This window comes from Entelurus aequoreus, linkage group LG13 (assembly GCF_033978785.1).
Source record: "Entelurus aequoreus isolate RoL-2023_Sb linkage group LG13, RoL_Eaeq_v1.1, whole genome shotgun sequence".
NCBI lineage: Eukaryota > Metazoa > Chordata > Actinopteri > Syngnathiformes > Syngnathidae > Entelurus > Entelurus aequoreus.
The window spans coordinates 36,736,038-36,755,529 of NC_084743.1; the positions used below are offsets into that span (position 1 = coordinate 36,736,038).

Genomic DNA, 19,492 nt, shown 5'->3' on the forward strand with positions numbered 1-19,492 from the left:
ACCTGAACGTAACAGTAGCTATATGCACATGGACACATTTCATCGGATTAAAAACCTAACTGGAATAAAAGTGCTTCTTGTATACACGCCATTCGGAGTATTCTGACCCGATCACACACGTCCAGATCAACATTTCATTCCGATCGAGATAGTTGGTGTATGCAGAAAGTCATTCGCATTGTAGCGCATGAAAACACATCTTCTGAAATTTGGGTTAGAATTATCCTTACTGCACATGTATTTGGCGTCCGCTATACGTTGGTGGTAGAAGGGGGAAAACATTTACTAGTCTCGGAATGAAGTGAGTGTCTTGGTGCTGTCTCCCCTTATTCAACATGTACCGAAGTAGCGTTATATACTGTTGAGTTTGTTGCTTTAAAACGAGACTAGCAAAAACAAAAGTAGTGTATCTAGTCTTCATCATCTGCTCCAGTTTAATGAAGACTAGCAATGCTACTTTCCAACTGCTTCACCATGTTAGCTAGCTACACGCTCTGTCATGTTATTTCTTTAATTCAATGAATATCATCCAGATCTTCTTCTTTGCACTGTCCTTCACACTCACTTCCTTCTTTCCCATGCTTGTAAAAACAAAGTTATAAGCTTAATGCTAACCGGATGTTTTTGGTCGGATCTGACATTTGCTACTGTAATAGATTACTCTTATCCTTCAGAGGAGATTCTTCATACTCATGTGGCACACTGGTGGTCACCTGATGGAGAGAGGTTGGCCTTCCTGGTCCTTAACGACAGTTTGGTGCCCAACATGGTGTTGCCTTGCTTCACAGGCATGACATACCCCAAAGGAAAGCAGTACCCATACCCCAAGGTAATTATTGCATATTCTATCGACGAGATGTTTAATTGTTTTTTCGTAAATCTTTAACAATAAATCTCTCAAAGGTCACTAAAAACAGGACAAATAATCCTCAACACTCAAGAATGAGAGGCAAACATCACGCTATTCTGAATGTTGTCCTATGAACCCTAGTGATGGGTATCGTTCACACTTGAACCAATACAGTACTAATTCATGGTACCTTGGAATCGATACAGCTACTCGACCGTACCAATTTTTGGTACTTATGTGTGTGGTGATATATATTATTATAGTTTGATAGTAAAATCTATTTGTTTATTGCAACATTTAAAAATTAGCTGATTATGATAATAACTGTCCAGTTGTTATATTTTGTTTGATTACTCATTTCACAATTGCAAGACGTTAGATTGTAGTATTGTATAGTTTATGTTTTGTTGGCTAGTCGGTTCAGTCTTTGCTAAATCCAGTCTTTTGTTGCGCTCTAAAAATGTTAATACTGTAATTAGTGTACTTATTGCGCACCAACTGTTTGATTGTAACATGCATCTTAGTTGTGGCTTTTATTAACACATTTGGAGGTGTTGAAATCGCTATGCTAAATTGCTAATGCTAACCAGTAACATGTCGGTAGCAAAGTAAATGTATAATAGCATCAAGCTAGCGCATTTTAACTTAACTTCCTTTGGATCGTTTTTGAGTCAATTTCTTTGTTGGCATTGAACATTGCTACATTTCCTAGAGGTAGTTTGGCTGAGTCTGCTCTCAATGCTGCTGGAGTGATTGCCAATTGCGGAATTGCAGCTGAGTTGGCAACCAGGCGTGGTGTCACACGCCACCCAGGTATCGTAACATAGTATCGTTGGATTTTACGTGAATCGGTGCCAGTGCTAAAACAATACCGGATTCAGTACCCATCCCTAATAAAACCTGATTAAAATCCAATTAAACAAACATGCATTCTGGAGAAGAACATTAAACTGATAGTGGAGAGCAGTTTGTTAGTGAGCAGTGGGTTTAAATACCTGTGGAGAGGTGCAGGAGTTTTATTGGGTTACTGATCTCTGCCCTGACTTGCGATGGGAATACTTTAGTGACCACTGGTATTTGATTAGCGAAAAAAATGCATGACACAAGATACAACTCTCTTTCACTTTTAGGCCAACAGAAAGCACCAAATCTGCATTTTGACAGGCTTCTACAAATGAATACATCTGCAGTGGATCTTTCTTTTTAAAAACAACAGACGTTCTCTTTCTTGACCCTGCTTGCCGATTAAAAAGTGTTGTGCAGTATTCGGTAGTGTTGATATTGAAAAAAGCGAGTATCGATGTAAATTTTGCGTGTTGGTATGGATTTAGTATTAAAGTATGGATTTTTTTAACAACCCTATTTTTGCCCTATTTTGAAGTATTTGCTTCAAAGGGTTATGTAACTGCATATTAGGTTAAAGGTGCTATCGTTTCTATCCGTACCTTTTAAACCACAATTCAAAAGCAATGGTACAATTACATTTGATTTATTTTTTATTTTTTGCTTTGTATCCTTTGTCACAAATTAGTTCACCGATTATTGTAGTTTGATTCTTTTAGGTATAAAATTACCAACAATGTGTTCAAGTTTATTATTCTTCGGTCAATCGTCAAAGAAATAAACAAACAGTTGTACATTCTTAAATTGAAAATGAAAATGTTGCAGACCGAAAGGGTTTAGGCTGAAGTTGAACACTTATTGCGCCTAACCCTATAAACAATGTCAAGTACAAAAATAAACTTCCGAAAATTATTGAATGTCCATTGTACAACATATTATAAATACACATTATACATAACATAAACACAGTTCAATTATATACACAGTAAAGGCATGTGAAATATCCTTGTAGACATGTTAAACCTTTGTACCAATTTATATACTATATACAAACAATTGTACTTCCATTATTATTTATAACCCACATTTAGTATTTGAATTAACATTGATCATAGTATTAACTACTGTGTTGATTCTAGAGTGATATATTTTTTCAAGACATTGGTCTTAAAGTGTTTTTTAAATGTGTGAATAGAACTGGAACATTTTAAGGAATAATCCAAGCTGTTCCACAGTTGAACCCCCCTGACAGAAACACATCTACTTTTTAAGCTTGTTCTTATCTTAGCTTTCTGGAAGACAGCTGAACCTCTGAGGTCATAGGGATTCTCTCTGGGTTTAAACCTCTCCTGTAGACACCCAGGCAGCATGTGGTTATGAGCTTTGTACGTCACAATAGCAGTGTTGAGGTCAACAAGATCGTGCAGTTTTAATGTTTTTAATTTAATAAACAGAGCATTGGTATGGTCATGATAATCTGCATAATTTACAATTCTAATCGCTTTCTTTTGAAGTAAGAATATAGATTTAATGTTTGTTTTGTAATTGTTACCCCAGATTTCGACACAATAATTAAGATAAGGGAGTACAAAAGAATTATATAACATGATAAGAGCCTTTTGATTTACGGAGTTTTTTATTTTATGTAACATAGCAATATTTTTTGCCATCTTTGTCTTAAGTATATTTATGTGCAGATTCCAATTTAATTTATCATCTATATGGATTCCCAAAAATGTTGTTGAATACACCCTTTCTATCTCCATATCATCAATTCTTATATGACACTGTTTGTTATTTTTCTTATTTCCAAAAATTATATATTTTGTTTTATTTAGGTTGATTGATAGTTTATTGGCATCAAACCATTGCTTTAGTATGTGGAGTTCACTCTCTACAGTCCCTAAGAGATGGCCAAGGTCTTGCCCAGAACAGTACAGACTTGTATCATCAGCAAAGAGAATACAGTTGAGTTTTTTAAAGATTTTACAGATATCATTAATGTACAATAAAAACAATTTTGGTCCCAATACAGAACCTTGGGGTACTCCATGTGTTATAATCTTTTTATCTGAATCTACATTATTCATTGTGTTGAATGTAATATTTTTGGAGGATATGTACACAAGTCAAATGCTGGTCACTTTCAGAGAGCAGCACACACTCAACCCGGAGGAGGACAGAAAACAGCTGAATGCTCAGTGCACAAACATGCAAGAAACCAAATATCTGACGTGCAGTTTGAGACAAAGCCTTCAGACAACAACTAGCAGCAGAACTAAAAAGTCAGCATGCTAGACTTCATCTTTGTAGGACAAACAACGTGGGACTCAGATCTCTGTTGCACGTATTGTCTAAGATTGAGATGTTTTTTCTTGGCACTTCTGCCATGAAGTCCAAGCCCCTTGAGTAATATTAGTGCAGCTGACACTTGACAACTTGGTAAGGAGTCTTGGTCTCAAACTACACCTCAGATATGTGTTTCTTGTACAGTTGTTTCTGTCTCTTTGGACATGTTCTGATTCTCTCTAAAGGGAGAAGCAAACAGCAAGGTAAAATATTTTAAGTTCCCTCTAAATTTCTCACACTAGCTGATCTCTAAAGATGTAAATAAACTTAGGAATGGAGTTCTCTCTATAGTTTTCAACTGTGCAACGCAATTTAAAAATAGTTTTCTCATACTGTAAGCAATCATTTATTATTGATTTTGCAACCATACCAGAAGATTAAGGTTTCTGTTAATAGACCTCCATGCAAAAATGTAAATTACTCTTCAAATATCATTACCGGATGAATTAAAAAAAAAAAAATCAGATTACATTTTTAGAATTGCCTGGTGGATTTTTAAATGCATTGTATTAGCTCTTTGAAATCATCGGATTGGGTCTTCAAAATAATATTATCGCATTAGTTCCTTAAAATATTCAAATTAATTATTTGAGATCTTAGGCTGAGTTCTGTAAAATCCTCACATAATTTTGTTAAAATCATCATCTCAATTCTCTGAAATCATCTGATCGATTATTTAAAACATTAGATAGAAATCATCACATTAGTTTGTTAATATAATTTGATCAGTCAATGTCATATTACCGTATATTACCAAATAAACGCCCTTGGGCAAATAACCGCCCATGTCCTAATAGCCGCCCGGGGTCTGACCCCATTTTGTGAATTAACCGCCTCTTCCTAATAACCGCCTGTGTCCAAATAGCCGCCCATGGGCTGTTATTTGCATAATTTAGATTAAAATGCTACTGGGGTTGCGTTTGCTGCAGTATTATTGTTTTGATGGTTTTATAGAGTACTTGGTACCATAATTTTATTTTTCCTGTATGCTGCTTTATTTAAAACTTGGATTACTGTAGCCTTTATTTTATTTAAGGGACAGTATTATTGTTCTGTTTTGATGGTGGGTTTTATACTTGAGTACTTGTTACCATAATTTTATTTTTCCCGGTAGGCTGCTTTATTTAAAAAGTTTATTTATTTTTAGTATTGGTATTCTATTTGACAATTGTTGCACTACTGCCATGTTAGAGTTAGAGTTTGAGTTTATTTCGAACATGCAAGCATACAACATGATACATCACAATTTCCAGTTTCTCTTTTCAACATGTTCAAAAAGGAGTAGGAAGAAGCAGAGCTTATTTAATCCTACCCCTTTTCTTTACATAACAGTTGCTGAAACTTTTTTATTCACTTCCTGTTCTCAATTTATTCACAATAAACTCCATAGGTAATCACAATAAAAATAAATAAATAAATAATAGTAAGAATTTAATAATAATAATTGGTGAAGAAAGTCATATTTCATATGAAATAAGTAAGATTACTTTAAGAATGAATGAATGGATGGATGAAATAAATTGAGAATGTTTGTCATGGTTCTTCTTCTTTGTACTTTGTAAACACTTTAAGTTTGAAGAGTTTCTTGAAGTGGATCATATTAGTACATTGTTTGATTGCTTTGCTTAATCCATTCCATAATTTAATTCCACATATTGATATACTGAAGGTCTTAAGTGTTGTACGTGCGTACAAATGTTTTAAATTACATTTTTCTCTAAGGTTATATTTCTCCTCTTTTGTTGAGAAGAATTGTTGTATATTCTTAGGTAGCAGGTTATAGTTTGCTTTGTGCATAATTTTAGCTGTTTGCAAACTCACTATGTCGTGGAATTTCAGTATCTTTGATTCAATAAATAAAGGGTTTGTATGTTCTCTATATCCAACATTATGTATTATTCTAACTGATCTTTTTTGTAACACCGTTAATGAATGAAGTGTACTTTTGTAATTATTTCCCCATATTTCTACACAGTAACTCAGATATGGTAACGAGCAGTAGAGAATATGATGTGATTTTTTGTCTAGAACATGTTTTGCTTTATTCATTATTGACGTGTTTCTTGCTACTTTATGTTGTATATTTTTTACGTGAGATTTCCAGTTCAATTTGTCATCAATCATTATACCTAGAAATTTGGTTTCATTTACTCTTTCAATTTCTATTCCGTCTATTTGTATTTGTGTTTGACTTTCTCTTCTACTGTTACCAAATAGCATTATTTTAGTTTTACTAAGATTCAACGATAGTCTGTTTTTGTCAAACCATCTTTTTAATTTGTTAATTTCTTCTGTTATTATTTGTATTATCTCCTGTGTGTTCTCTCCTGAACAAAACGCTGTTGTATCATCCGCAAATAATACTAACTTTAAATCTTTTGTAACTTTACAAATGTCATTTATATAAAGATTGAATAATTTAGGTCCTAATATTGATCCCTGAGGTACACCACAGGATATATTTAGCGTTGTAGACATGTGTTCGCCTAGCTTCACGTATTGTTTCCTGTTCGTTAGATAACTTCTTATCCAGTTTAATACTAACCCTCTGATGCCATATCGTTCTAGTTTTTTTATTAAAATATTGTGATTAATTGTGTCAAATGCTTTAGTTAGATCCATAAAAACTGCTGCTGCACATTTTTTACTGTCTATTGCATTGGTAATTTCTTCTGTAATTTCAATTAAAGCCATTGAAGTTGAGACATTAGCTCTGTATCCATATTGGTTCTCTTCAAGTATTCTATTTTTATTTATGAAACTCTCTAATCTGTTATTAAACAGTTTTTCAATGATTTTAGAAAATTGTGGAAGTAAAGAAACAGGTCTATAATTTGTAAATTGATGTTTATCTCCAGTCTTATAAATTGGTGCAACTTTAGCTATTTTCATTTTGTTTGGGAATGTACCTGTTTGAAATGATAGATTACTAATATACATTAATGGTCCTGAGATCTCTTCAATAACCTTTTTTATCGTTTCCATATCAATTCCATTACAATCAGTTGAAGTCTTAGATTTACATTTTTTCACGATTGTAACTATTTCCTCCTGTGTCACATTACTGAGGAACATGGAGTTGGGATTTCGCTCTATGGTATCATTATAGTCCTCAATTGGAACTGGGTCTGTTGAGGCCTTGTTGATCTATTGTCTTTTGATAGCCTACCTCATGTTGATCTCTTGTTTTTTTGTTTGTATGTTTACAATAGCTTTTACATTTAAAGTTTTTTGTACGAAAAAAAAATACTGGACAGTAACCATTGTAACCAAATAATGGCCTGGTGCAGGCTGGTGCAAAAATAAATAAAAGCCTTGTGCAAATAACCGCCTGCTTCTTTTAAACGCCTGTCTCCAAAATCGATTTTGTGAAATAAACGCCCGGGCTACTATTTGGTAATATACGGTATGTTGTTTTTTTGTTTTACATTTAAAACACATGTTTGTGGTCTACATAACGTGTACTAGTGGTGCTTTGGTCACATTTTGGCATAGATTATGTTTTACAGACAGTCTTCAAGCCACTCTCTGTTTTCTTCTTTTGTGGGCAGTTTTATTTACGTTCCACCACTTTAACTGTTTCTTCTCCCCGCCAGCCATGTTGTAGTTTTAGTGCTTTCATATATAGTCTACCTACAGATATACATTTGAACTATACACTACTTTGTATTAAAAATGGTAACAGCAGAGGATGCATGTGTATGTACACATGCCCCAAAACAAGAGGTTAGCGGAAAAAAAATAGCTTATTAACTACGTTGTCAGACAACAATACTCACGCAAAGATCTTTGGGTCAATTCCTCCCAAATGACGTAATAACTGAGTAAAAAGTCACAGATTGGGCACATTCCAAACGGCTCGTTTGGAGGAAGTATGAAGGAAGGCAATATTTTTTTTATAAATATCTCCTCTGTGCCTAATGGTTGGATTTCAAATTTGATTCAAATTGTCAAAGAAAAGTTGGTTTTGCATAATGGGTACCCTTTAAATCATATTTGTTTAAAAACATCACATTAATTAGTTGAAATCACTGTATTCATTCTTGGTTATCATTGGAATAATTATTGAACATCATCAGATAATATATTTAAAAATCAAAATCATCTGATTTTCTTTTTTTTTAATGCATGGATAATTCTTTTAAAAAACATCTGATTACTATCTGATTGTTTTTTTAAATGATCTTGATTGCCTGGTTCTTTAGAAAACAAAATAATTTCATTCCAAACGTGTTTGTTCATAATTGTGTGAGTGATGAAGATCATTTACACACGTTATTCTCAATCAAAATAGTTATATTTTTATGATTACACCTCATTTTTTCGCACTCAACTACTTCAACATTTTTCAACCCTTCAAACCATTCCAGCATGAAAATATAAAACACATTGTTCAAACACATTCAGTTTCAGCTCTTAATCACACATTGACTACACAATGACCTTGTGTAGTTTTCTGCAGTGTTTGAATTTCAAAAGCAATTATTTTTAATCATTTGACTCATCATATTTTTTACTTTCTTTTTTGGTAGTTTAGTGAAGGTTAATGTGTTTATAATTCAGTAATGCAAGGTTGTTCGCTGAAACGTTGAATGTTGCTTCCACATGCAGGCAGGCCAACCTAATCCTGTGGTGAAGCTTTTTGTGGTCAATCTTTATGGGCCGACTCACACCCTGGAACTTACTCCTCCAGACAGCCTCAAACTGCGGTGAGAAGAGCCAACTGTGTTTCAATTGTACAACCAAGAGAACAAAATGATATATTGGTCTTAAATGACAGTGTGAGAGAAGAAAATGTTATCATGACCACGTTCTCTCCCCAGGGAACATTATGTGACCATGGTGAAATGGATCAGTAAGATCCATATGGCTGTCAGGTGGTTGAACCGGGCTCAGAACATTTCCATCCTGACTGTGTGTGACACCACCACAGGAGCCTGCGTCATGGTATGACACCAAGAACATTGCATGAAGACAAAATAAAGTATAAGTACTAGGTTCATATGCACTAAAAATATATTGTTGCATGACTCGTTGAAAGCTGTTTTTAAAATGTGTTTAAACACCTTAATTACATGGAGTCAGGTTGACATACCTGCTGTTGTTAATGGTTAAAATAATGGTGGGGCAATATGGTCTAAAATCTATACTGTACAAATAAATATTAATAGAGCCATTTCAGAACGGGTTACAAACGCTCCCTAATTTGAATGCTCACGTATGCAGTAGCATATTGCATCATTTTCGACTGTAATATTTTTATCAAAACTTTTCAATCCACTTGTTAATTTACTGTTAACAATATTTAATTATAATTACCTATTTATGTTGTAACATGGTTCTACCCACATTTCTGTTAAAATGTAATAAGCACTTGTTTGTCTGTTTGGATACTTTAAAGTAGTTTTGGGAGCAGTATCAGCCACTATTGATACTTATACTTCAAATTTGCAAATTCAGTGAATGATTACATTTTTTATCAACATTATTGTCAGACAAAACACGGGATAGTATCAATTAAATATTACAATTCTTTCCTTAGTCACATTTATACAATGTTTTGAGCAAAAATAAAGTCAATAGTGAAAAAAAAACAACAAACAATTATTTGGTGACAATATAAAATATCAACCTAGCATACTTGGTGTCGTTACTTTTGATATTTCTATCGATTCGCCCACCCCTGTTTACGTTCAAGAGCTCTAGCTTAGTGGTTAGCCTGGCTTCTTGTAACCTCTTACAGTGTTTGATAAAGCATGTTTACCTATTCCTCGTCCTCCAGTGATGATTTTACTTGTAGGAAACAATGTAGTTTATTTGCCGCCATGGACGCCAGAATTAAAAACTCGCACTGCAGAGGGACGTTAGCCGCTTGCGAGGACGCTTCATTGTGTTCAGAATGCAGTCGTTTGCTTGCCGCTGTTAAATGTGCGGGACACGGCTAGAATGTGTCATCAACATGCATGTTTAGGGTATGACGATAGTTTTAATAAAAGCTCTATTAACAGACAAATGTATATAATTTATATAGTATATAGGGTTCAGATATATGGTTGCCAACATCCCTGAAAAAAAGGGACAATTTGCACCACATATTGTGCCTTTTTAATTACTGAGAAAGGAGTTTAATACTATCCACAAATAATGAATGGAGGCAACTGGACTCTCATTATTTGTTGAAGATGTTTCAGCGTTGCTTCCATTCACCCTTGGTGGATTATATGACCTGATGAATGACAATCTACACACATATTTCTATACTATTTGACATAATTTAATAAAAAATGCAGATTTTGGAGTAATACACATACATGGGAAACAAATTGTTCAAAAATAAAAATGTTTTCCTAAATATACATTTTTCCTGTTGAACTTAAAGGAATTGACGTTTTTTCTTTAACAGAAGTACTTCCTGTTTAACTTTAAACAGTATACATTTGGTGCTTAACTTTATGATAGTCCAGGTCTCCTACTTTCATCATTATGAGAACTACTTTGACAAAAAGAGAGGTGAGATATTTGTGCTTTGTCAATTTTACTGGCAATATTTCAATGAAATCATACATGGCCATGGTGTTTATACTATATTGTGATAATTTGTCATTAAAAAGAAGAATTGTCTGAGCCTTTGGTGAGTTTTTTTTTTTATCACCAGCTATCACTAACTCTGTAGTCATAAAGTGTAGTGTCACAATTATAAATTGCAGTGTCATCATAAAATGTAGTGTCACTATTATAAAATGTAGTGTCACTTTCATAGAGTGCAGTGTAACTATCCTAAAGTGTAGTGTCGCTACCATAAAATGCAGTGTCATCATAAAATGTAGTGTCACTATTATTAACTGTAGTGTCACTATCATAGAGTGCAGTGTCACTTTTATAAAGTGTAGTGGCACTATCGTAAAATGCATTGTCACTATCATATCATAAAATGTAGTGTCACTATTATAAAATGTAGTGTCACTATCCTAAAATGCATTGTCACTATCATAAAATGTAGTGTCACTATTATAAAGTGTAGTGTCACTATCCTAAAATGCAGTGTCACTATCATAAAATGTAGTGTCACTATTATAAAGTGTATTTTCACTATTCTAAAATGCATTGTCACTATCATAAACTGTACTGTCAATATCATAAAATGTAGTGTCACTATCACCAACCTAGACATACTACGTTTATATTTAAAAAAGTAGAGACATTACTAGTGTTTCGAGGACAAGACATCACGTCAATAACAACAAGAGATCAGAGTTGCTATAGTAATAGACACTTCCAAAAAGTGAGCTGGTAATAATAATAAGAATAAGTTAGCACATACTTCTTAAACATTACATACATATGTAGCTTAAACACAAATTATTTTGGAATGTCCCCATTTGCTCTTTTTTTAAAAGGAAAATGTCACTGTGGTACAAATAGTAATATTTGGAGTCTGAATGCAAGACTAAGCAGATACTTCAAGCGAGCTGCCACCAAGCTGACAGCTGCCAAGACAAAACAGATGCATAGCTTGCCTTAGTCTGTGGCAAACCTTTGTTAAAACTGATGTCATTCCATGGAATCTATTGATATTTTGCAGACTATCATTTCTCTTCACGTTAATGAAAATAGAGTGTGTCCCTTGACCGTGCAATACATAACGCATAGTTTTGTCTGCAAATACGGGACAATTCTGTTTTTTAAGGCACGGTTGGCAATCTTAATCGTATATCATCTAGTTAAAATTCAAACTGGGAATATAATTCCCATGAAAACACTTACTTGTCATTGTGATGGAAGAGTTTGTTGACAGAAAGGAATTCAATTTGTTTCTAGTATTCTGTTTCAAAAACAACTATTGACACTTAGTGTCTTTTTCAGAAACATGAAGAAACTTCAGAAGTGTGGCTTTCCAAACAGGTAACTTGCTGCCTTTTTTCTACACTCACTTGTTACAACCTGGGACATGTTGCTAGCAAATGACATACAGTAAATAATACATTTTATGACACATGAATGATGTTTATATGAAAAAAGAAAGACTTTGAAGTTACCGTAGATGTGAAAATGTATGTATCTCTAATGATCGTCAGGTGTAATCAAAATCAGAATCAGGTTTATTGGCCTAGTATGTTTAACACACAAGGAATTTGACTTGGTAGGCTGTGATCTCTGTTCACTGCAAAACTGCTAGTTCAGTGAATTTTAAAAGGGGAACTTCACTTTTTTTTGGAAATTTGCCTATCATTCACAATCATCAAACAATTTTAAAGGTGATAAAAAAACACTTAAAATATGCGGCTAATGGGAGTCACCGTTGTAGCCTCTGAAGCCCTCTAAAAAAACGTCAAAAACCTTCACCAACATTTTATATACACAGTGAAAGTATATATACTTTATATATTATGGAGTAAATGGCACGTTCATAACAATATGTAATATGTTCAATATTTACCGTATTTTGATAATTCTAATCATTTCCGGGACAGTTTTTTTTCCGCACATTGATTTGTGTTTTCATAGCAGCACACATCTGACTTCTCGTAATCAAACACAAATGTGTTTTCTAATCATGGCAGACTTGGTAATAGGCAACAAAGACGACTATTTTTGGACAAATGAGGATTCACAACCTTATACCTATGAAGCTAAATATACTGCTGCTTATAGAAGCCAGCATGAAGGAAGAGTGAGACGTTGGAGCAGATGGAAGCCGGGAGAGGGGGATAAAAGCGATTTTGACGCTATAAATATGGAATTTGAAGCCAAGCTATTTCAACATAAATGGATTGCTTACCTAAAATCAACAAGAAACGTCCCCGGCCATGTGGACCAGACGAACAATTGTCCATTGATTGAGCCACTTAAATATCTACCATCGTACATGTAGCATGGCATGCATGTTAGTACAATTACAGTACATGCGCTGTCTGGCTAACTGTGGACAAACAAAACATGAAATAATACTTTACAGTTACCGTAATATTATTGTTCATGTTTTTCAATCTGTACAAATTGATGTCGTATCGCAGTGTTGTGCATTACAAAGTCAAACGTGTTTTGTGTTGTTGTAGAAGCTAGCTTGTCTCTTGCCGTAGTTAGCTTTTACGGCTAATACCGAAGCACGCTGATGTCTTACTACGCAAGAAAAACAGTTCCTCAGTGTTCGCTCTTACAATAACAATAGAATAGAATAGAAGTACTTTATTGATACCTGGGGGAAATTCAATGTCACTACAGCTTGGTTATTATATGGGTTATGGAACGTAAATTAAGTATTGTTGACGGTTGTTGAATGCATTTTTAAAGCAATTTAGAGGAATGATTGATCACTCCCATTAGCTGCATTGCTAGCCACCGAGAACGAGAAAAGTTTATATGTAAGAAAGCGAGAAAAAAACAAAAACAACTTTTGTCTTCTTGTCTCTCATAATGATTGTGAACAATAGGCCAAATTCCCCCAAAACGCTGTTTCCCCGAATGTTAGCATTTTAACGCTGCTAAGTCTTTCACTTCATTCTTTCCTTTTATAAAATTATTTATGACATTTTCTTCTTTTGGTCCTTTCACTTTTTTTCACATTTACAGTAGGAAAGGGGGTCATTTGTTCCCATTCTTGGGTGGATCTGACATGAGAGTAAAGAGGGGGTTTGTGGGCGTGATGCGGTCAGCGCGAGCTGGGGCGTATCTCAGCGCGCTGCCAGCGGAGGTGCTTGCAGACCAAGCTGCCGGGGAAAAGCGGGTTCGATCCCGCGCCGTGACACGGTTCCTCTTATTAACTGACGCAGGTTCTTAACTCTCAGTGCGACTTTCTTGTGTCTTAGTACTCTAGACACAAGAAAGTCGCACTGAGAACCAAGTGGAGGTCTGATTTACTGCACTTGGTTGTGTGGATCTGGTCCCAGATTATCATGGAGTGCGTCACGCAGCCTGGGAAACTTGAAACCCCTGATTTTTGGCAAGTGGTGTCAATGTAACTGTTATTGAACTTTGACAACAAACATGATTTTTTTCTTAACTTCCATGACGTCATATTTTTTAACTGATTAATTAAATGAAAGAAAATACTCTTCAAATCTTTACAAAATCTCAAACCATTATCATGTGGCCCCCCGTAGTTGCTGCGGCCCTAAACAACCACAGTAAACTGGCGCTGCTTGAGTCACAATAGATGGATGGATGGATCTTTATTGTCATTGCACAAGTACAACAATGATGGGTCGCCACACGATGCCCTGTAAAAGGTGCGAACAAGGTAGACGCTGGGGGAGAATGAGTAAACTAAACAAAATCTCGTACTGGGCCCCTGAGGGGGCCTGATAAAAAATAACTCCATTGCAAAGCACATATACATATTACAACATACAACTCGAGACGTGCAACAAGGGTTGAGTGCGTGGCCATCTGTCCCGAAGATGCCAGCCACTACGGGTGCTGCTTCGTCCATCATACCACGTGGGGTGAAGCACCGAAGGCGTGGGATGGGGTATGTGTGGCGTGTATTTTTTGTGGATATATGTGCATGCGTAACCCTGCAGCTCTCGCAACCACCAGTCAGTCCAAAGTCAACAACAGGTGTGTGTCCATTGAAGCAGGAGAGGAGTTTGTTGTGTCTTTGCTGCACTGTCCATCAGAAGAGTCTCAAAACCAGGAAAACAATCCAAGTTACAATGTTTGTGTTTGCAAGCGAACATAACATTTGCTTTTCACTCTTGTCCATTTCTGGTCCTCAAATTCATCCTGCAGGGCAGAAGGTCCGATGTTATCCAAAATCCCAAGAGTGTTCACAGTTCTGCCCACATTCACTTTGAAGGCTGCCAGCATCTTCCAATTTGTCGACAAACCAGAGCAACGCTTACTCCAATCAGCAGATGCTATGTTGTCATAATTCCGAATAGGTAGATATTAAGGCTGCAGCTAACGATTATTTTTCTATCGATTAATCTATAGATTATTTTTTTTCGATTAATCGGTTAATCTATAGATTATTTTTTCGATTCATCTATAGATTATTTTTCCTTTTACCGATTATTATTTTTATTTAAAATGAAGATGAAAAAATAAATGTAGGCCTGTTTTTTCAAAAGGCATGGCTTTTATTTACAAAAAAAAGAAGTATGGCCACTCAGTCAACATTGACAACAACATGACAAAATATTCTGTAACAATGTAAACATTTAAAACTTTTAACATTTAACAAAATTAAAAGTATCTTATTTGCTTTTTAATGTGCAAATATAAAAGTAAACATCCAGTGCAAATCTTAATATTCTGCAATAGTATAAGCATTTCAAAAGTAAAAGTATTGCTTATTTTGCTTTAAAATGTGCAAAAATAAAGATAAACATCCAATACAAAAAAGGGCAAAACAAAATATTCTGTAACAACACTGTAAACATTTAAACAAAAGTGAAAGTATTGCTTATTTGCTAAAATGTGCAAAAATAAAGATAAACATCCAATACAAAAAAGTGCCAATCTAAATATTCTGGAGCACTGTAAACATTAAGTATTGCTTTTAAAATGTGCAAAATAAACACCCAGTCCAACACAGTACACAATAACCAGTTCTACTCATTCCAGTGAGTGACTAACAGTTGTAATGAAGAAAGGTTAGCATGTCTACATGCTCTGGTTCTTTTCTTGTTTACAATATTCCCAGCAGCTGAAAATAGGCGCTCAAAAGGGGTCGATGTGGCTGGAACTGAGAGGTAATTAGCCTTCACCTCAAGCCAGGACTGCGAGTGAGCTGAGCTCCAGTTTATATTCCTAGAAGGTCAACGGGCTCATAGTGATGTTACTAGTAGTTGACTGGGAGGTGTTTATTAACATTTGGGGAGAGTCCCCTGCCTGATGCTCACCTGCTAAACACCTATCTGCTCGACGCTGAAGCGCTGACTACATGCGCTCTGAATACGCACTGCTGATTGGCTGATAACGCTTTGTATAACACTTTGTGTGTACCAATCAGATGGTTGTGTGGGTGGGACAATGCTGCGTGCTGAGACAGAGGCAGCCGCAGAAGGAGCAAAGCAGCTTGTTAACACTTTAGCAGCTAAAGTTAGCTTTAGCTTAGAAACAAATGACACATTCATGTTTTTGTGTAATGATGACAACGTATACTCGCGCGGACGATTGACTAGTTGATGGTTTTCTTTTCAAATGTTCGTTCATAGCCGTTGTGCTGCTATGATAGGCCATTTCCGCTCGACACAGTGTGCATACAACAACATTATTAGGCCGTGTATTGAAATACTCCCACACTTTTGACCACTTTTGGCGTGATTTTTTTCCCCTCGCTCGCACAGTCTGCTTTGCGCTCCGCCATGACGGTAGTGTGACGTAAATATGCGACGCGTCGACGCACAAAAACGGCGTCGACGTATTTACGTAACTGATGACGTCGACTATGTCGACACGTAGTTTCAGCCTTAGTAGATATCTCGTCTTCGACTGAAAGGGTCGCCAGGCACGCGGCACTCCTTCTCCTCCCAAGAGTCCGTCGTGTGTCCAGAAACAACCGCTCCGTCAAGACAGACAGGTTCCCCCAAACCCAAGATCTTGTCAATTTCGTTAAGAGGCTAGGTAATAAATTCCATTGTTTGAATTTGGAGAGCAGTCCAAAAAGAGGCAACAAGAAAGTTAAAATAAGACAAAACAAAGAAGCAGGCAGGAGAGAAAAGGAAAAGGAAGCATCCGCCCCTGATGACTGCCAATGAGAAAATATACAAAATATTAAAAGATGCGATACAATGTTGCAATATTGGGATGTTAAGATGAACGGTGTACCTTTGCCACTTCGTAGTTCACTTACTGCAGTTTCAGTGCATCGCAGATTTCAAAGTGCCAATGAGTGCATTAATGTTTGAGTACCTATTTAGGTTTTCATGTTAAAATGATGTAGCTCTTAGAGTGTATGAAGTGTTTAAGAGCATATGAAGTGTGTTTGAAACCCCTGTGTAGTGTTTATAAATACATTAAATGCCTATAATATTCATATGAATCATAAAATAGTGTCCCTACTTTGCGGAAATTCACCTCTGGAATGGAACATACTTCCACAGTAGGTACCACTGTATGTTTGCCTCATCCTTCACTTTTAGTGGGAATGAAGAATGCGTGCAGAATGCATTACTGACCTGATAAGACATGAAAAATTTTAAAGGGAAAGAGATGATACAATATTATCTGCTTACAGATGCTACCTGGTGGTCGTTTGAGCACAATGTAACTAGTTAACTAGTTAACTAGATAACCACACTCCTTAATGCTTCAGTCACACGTAGGATTTTCACAGAAATTAGGTAAACATACAGTGTTACCGACTGTATTTGAAGTAAAATAACAATGTCAACTTTATTGATATAACATCTATCTACAAACAGGAACTTTAGAGATGTTGTCTTTAAATAGATCTTTGTTTTCTGCAGAACCAAGAACCAGTGTTCTCCAAAGACGGAAAACGATTCTTCTTGACTGTTCCAGTTAAACAAGGCGGGCGTGGAGAGTTTCTTCACATTGCTATGTTCACCACACAGGTACTTCATTGTTTTCAATTGAGTAGCATGCGACTGCAGGATAATGTGATTGGTTTGTGGTTTATGTGTGTCCTATGAGTGACTAGCGACTAATCTTTCTTTCTCACAAAATCATCAAGTTACATTTTATTCAGATTGAGACAATTCACTACGCACCTTATCTCACATCACTTTACATATGGAGCAGGTCTACAAACACAGTCCTTCGTAGGGTTGTCACATTACCAGAATTTCAGTAGTCAATATGGATGTCAATAAATTTCCACAACTCTCGATACTTATTCAATACCAACATAAAAATACATACAACTAAACCCATGTACTTTTAATTTCACTACACAATTGAAATGTTTTTCAAAATGTCAAGAATTTATAATCACTGAGCTTCAACATCTTTATGCATAGAATTTAAATTGCGGTATCAGATGCTAAGAGGTAATTATACATTTTAAAAAGAACAACTGTGTTCTATAACCTGCCGGTACATCAAAACAAACAATATTGTGCTTAGAATTATGATCATAAATAACAGCAATTGACAACTATTTTACCTTCTAAAAAGAACAGCAGTGGTGTTGAGCCTTCAAGTATATACGACAAACACCTGAGGTCACCATATTGTTTGTAACAAAATAGGCTAAAACATATATTTAAAGACAATCTTTGTGTTTGTATCTGTTTCGATTATCAACATTTAGGGCCTTTTTCTCATTAGGTTGTGCATTTCTGCTCTATTTTTGCATTTTTGTTTTAATATATACCTCTACTCTAAATATAGTGACAAAGTGGCTAAGTGCATCACAGATCATTAATGCTATGTCCTTTTCTCTGGCAAACCAGGTGTGTATGAGGCCTTGTTGTAAAGCAAAAGCACCAAATCCACATTTGTATCAGGCTTGTACAAATAAATAGATAAATAAAAACACTATCTAATCTTTTTGAAACAGTATGCATTCTTTTTTTGGCGTTAACTCAGTGCTCACACACTGGACATTTTGAAGTATTTTTTTTTGTGTTGGTATCGATTTGGTATCATACATGTAATACTTTTAACAACCCCCAGTCTTTAGACAGTAACATTGCGCTGTCTTGGAAGTCACAGAAGTCGATAGCTATTCAACTACTCAGTCTCCTAAATGCTGTGGTTTCAATGGTGGAATTGCATATCAGCCACTAGAGGGATCTCCGCTGCACTGCTCCATTAGGTCTGGTTCTGGTCAGTTGTTGTCAATCCAGGTGGCCAACTGACAGCCACATCTGTTGACCCCTGCTGGAATATATTTTCATTTCAGAACAACCCTGCAGGTCAAAAATATCTAAGATGAAATTTATGTCATTCGCTCATATATTGGATCTTTTAGTAACTACCCACAGTGACAAAAAAAATAGCAGCGCAGTTGCCAGAATTTTACAGTAAAATTTAAGGAAGATTTTGTTTTGTTTTTACAAAAAATTACTGTTATTTTTACGGTAAAATTATGGCGACTGAGCTGCGAGTTATTTTACAGTAAAATCTGCTGACTCTTTTTGTACAGTTCAGGTTGGGTTCACGGACTACGAATGTAACTGACTCAGAGTTTACCTTACATCTCTTTCTGGAATAGAAAACCTTGAATTTCCCTAAGTTCAAGGTTTATGTACTCAGAGTTTTCACTTAGCCTGCTTTCTGGAATACCCCAGTGACAAAGGTCAACCTTGGTGGAATCCAACCCTCATTGGAAGCAAATCGGATTCATATGACACATGTTCTACTAAGTCATGTCTGCATAACGCAGGGTAAATAATGAAGTACTTGAAATGGTAACATGTTTATTTCCATATCCATCAGTTCCGAGCAGATCAAAATGAAGTACGACATTTAACATCAGGAAACTGGGAAGTGACAAAGATCCTTGGCTATGACGGAAAAACCGACAATCTGTGAGTTGAA

General features: G+C 35.6%; 1 protein-coding gene across 1 annotated transcript in view; it reads left to right on the forward strand.

The window, feature by feature from the left end:
- LOC133663368 (inactive dipeptidyl peptidase 10-like) overlaps nt 1-19,492 on the forward strand; it is a 257,121-nt gene that overhangs the window by 188,447 nt on the left and 49,182 nt on the right. Inside the window, exons 9-14 of the mRNA XM_062067789.1 lie at nt 675-829; nt 8,654-8,751; nt 8,866-8,989; nt 11,906-11,944; nt 17,455-17,562; nt 19,391-19,482. Coding sequence (XP_061923773.1) covers nt 675-829; nt 8,654-8,751; nt 8,866-8,989; nt 11,906-11,944; nt 17,455-17,562; nt 19,391-19,482 — 616 coding nt within the window. The remainder of the gene's footprint in view (nt 1-674; nt 830-8,653; nt 8,752-8,865; nt 8,990-11,905; nt 11,945-17,454; nt 17,563-19,390; nt 19,483-19,492) is intronic.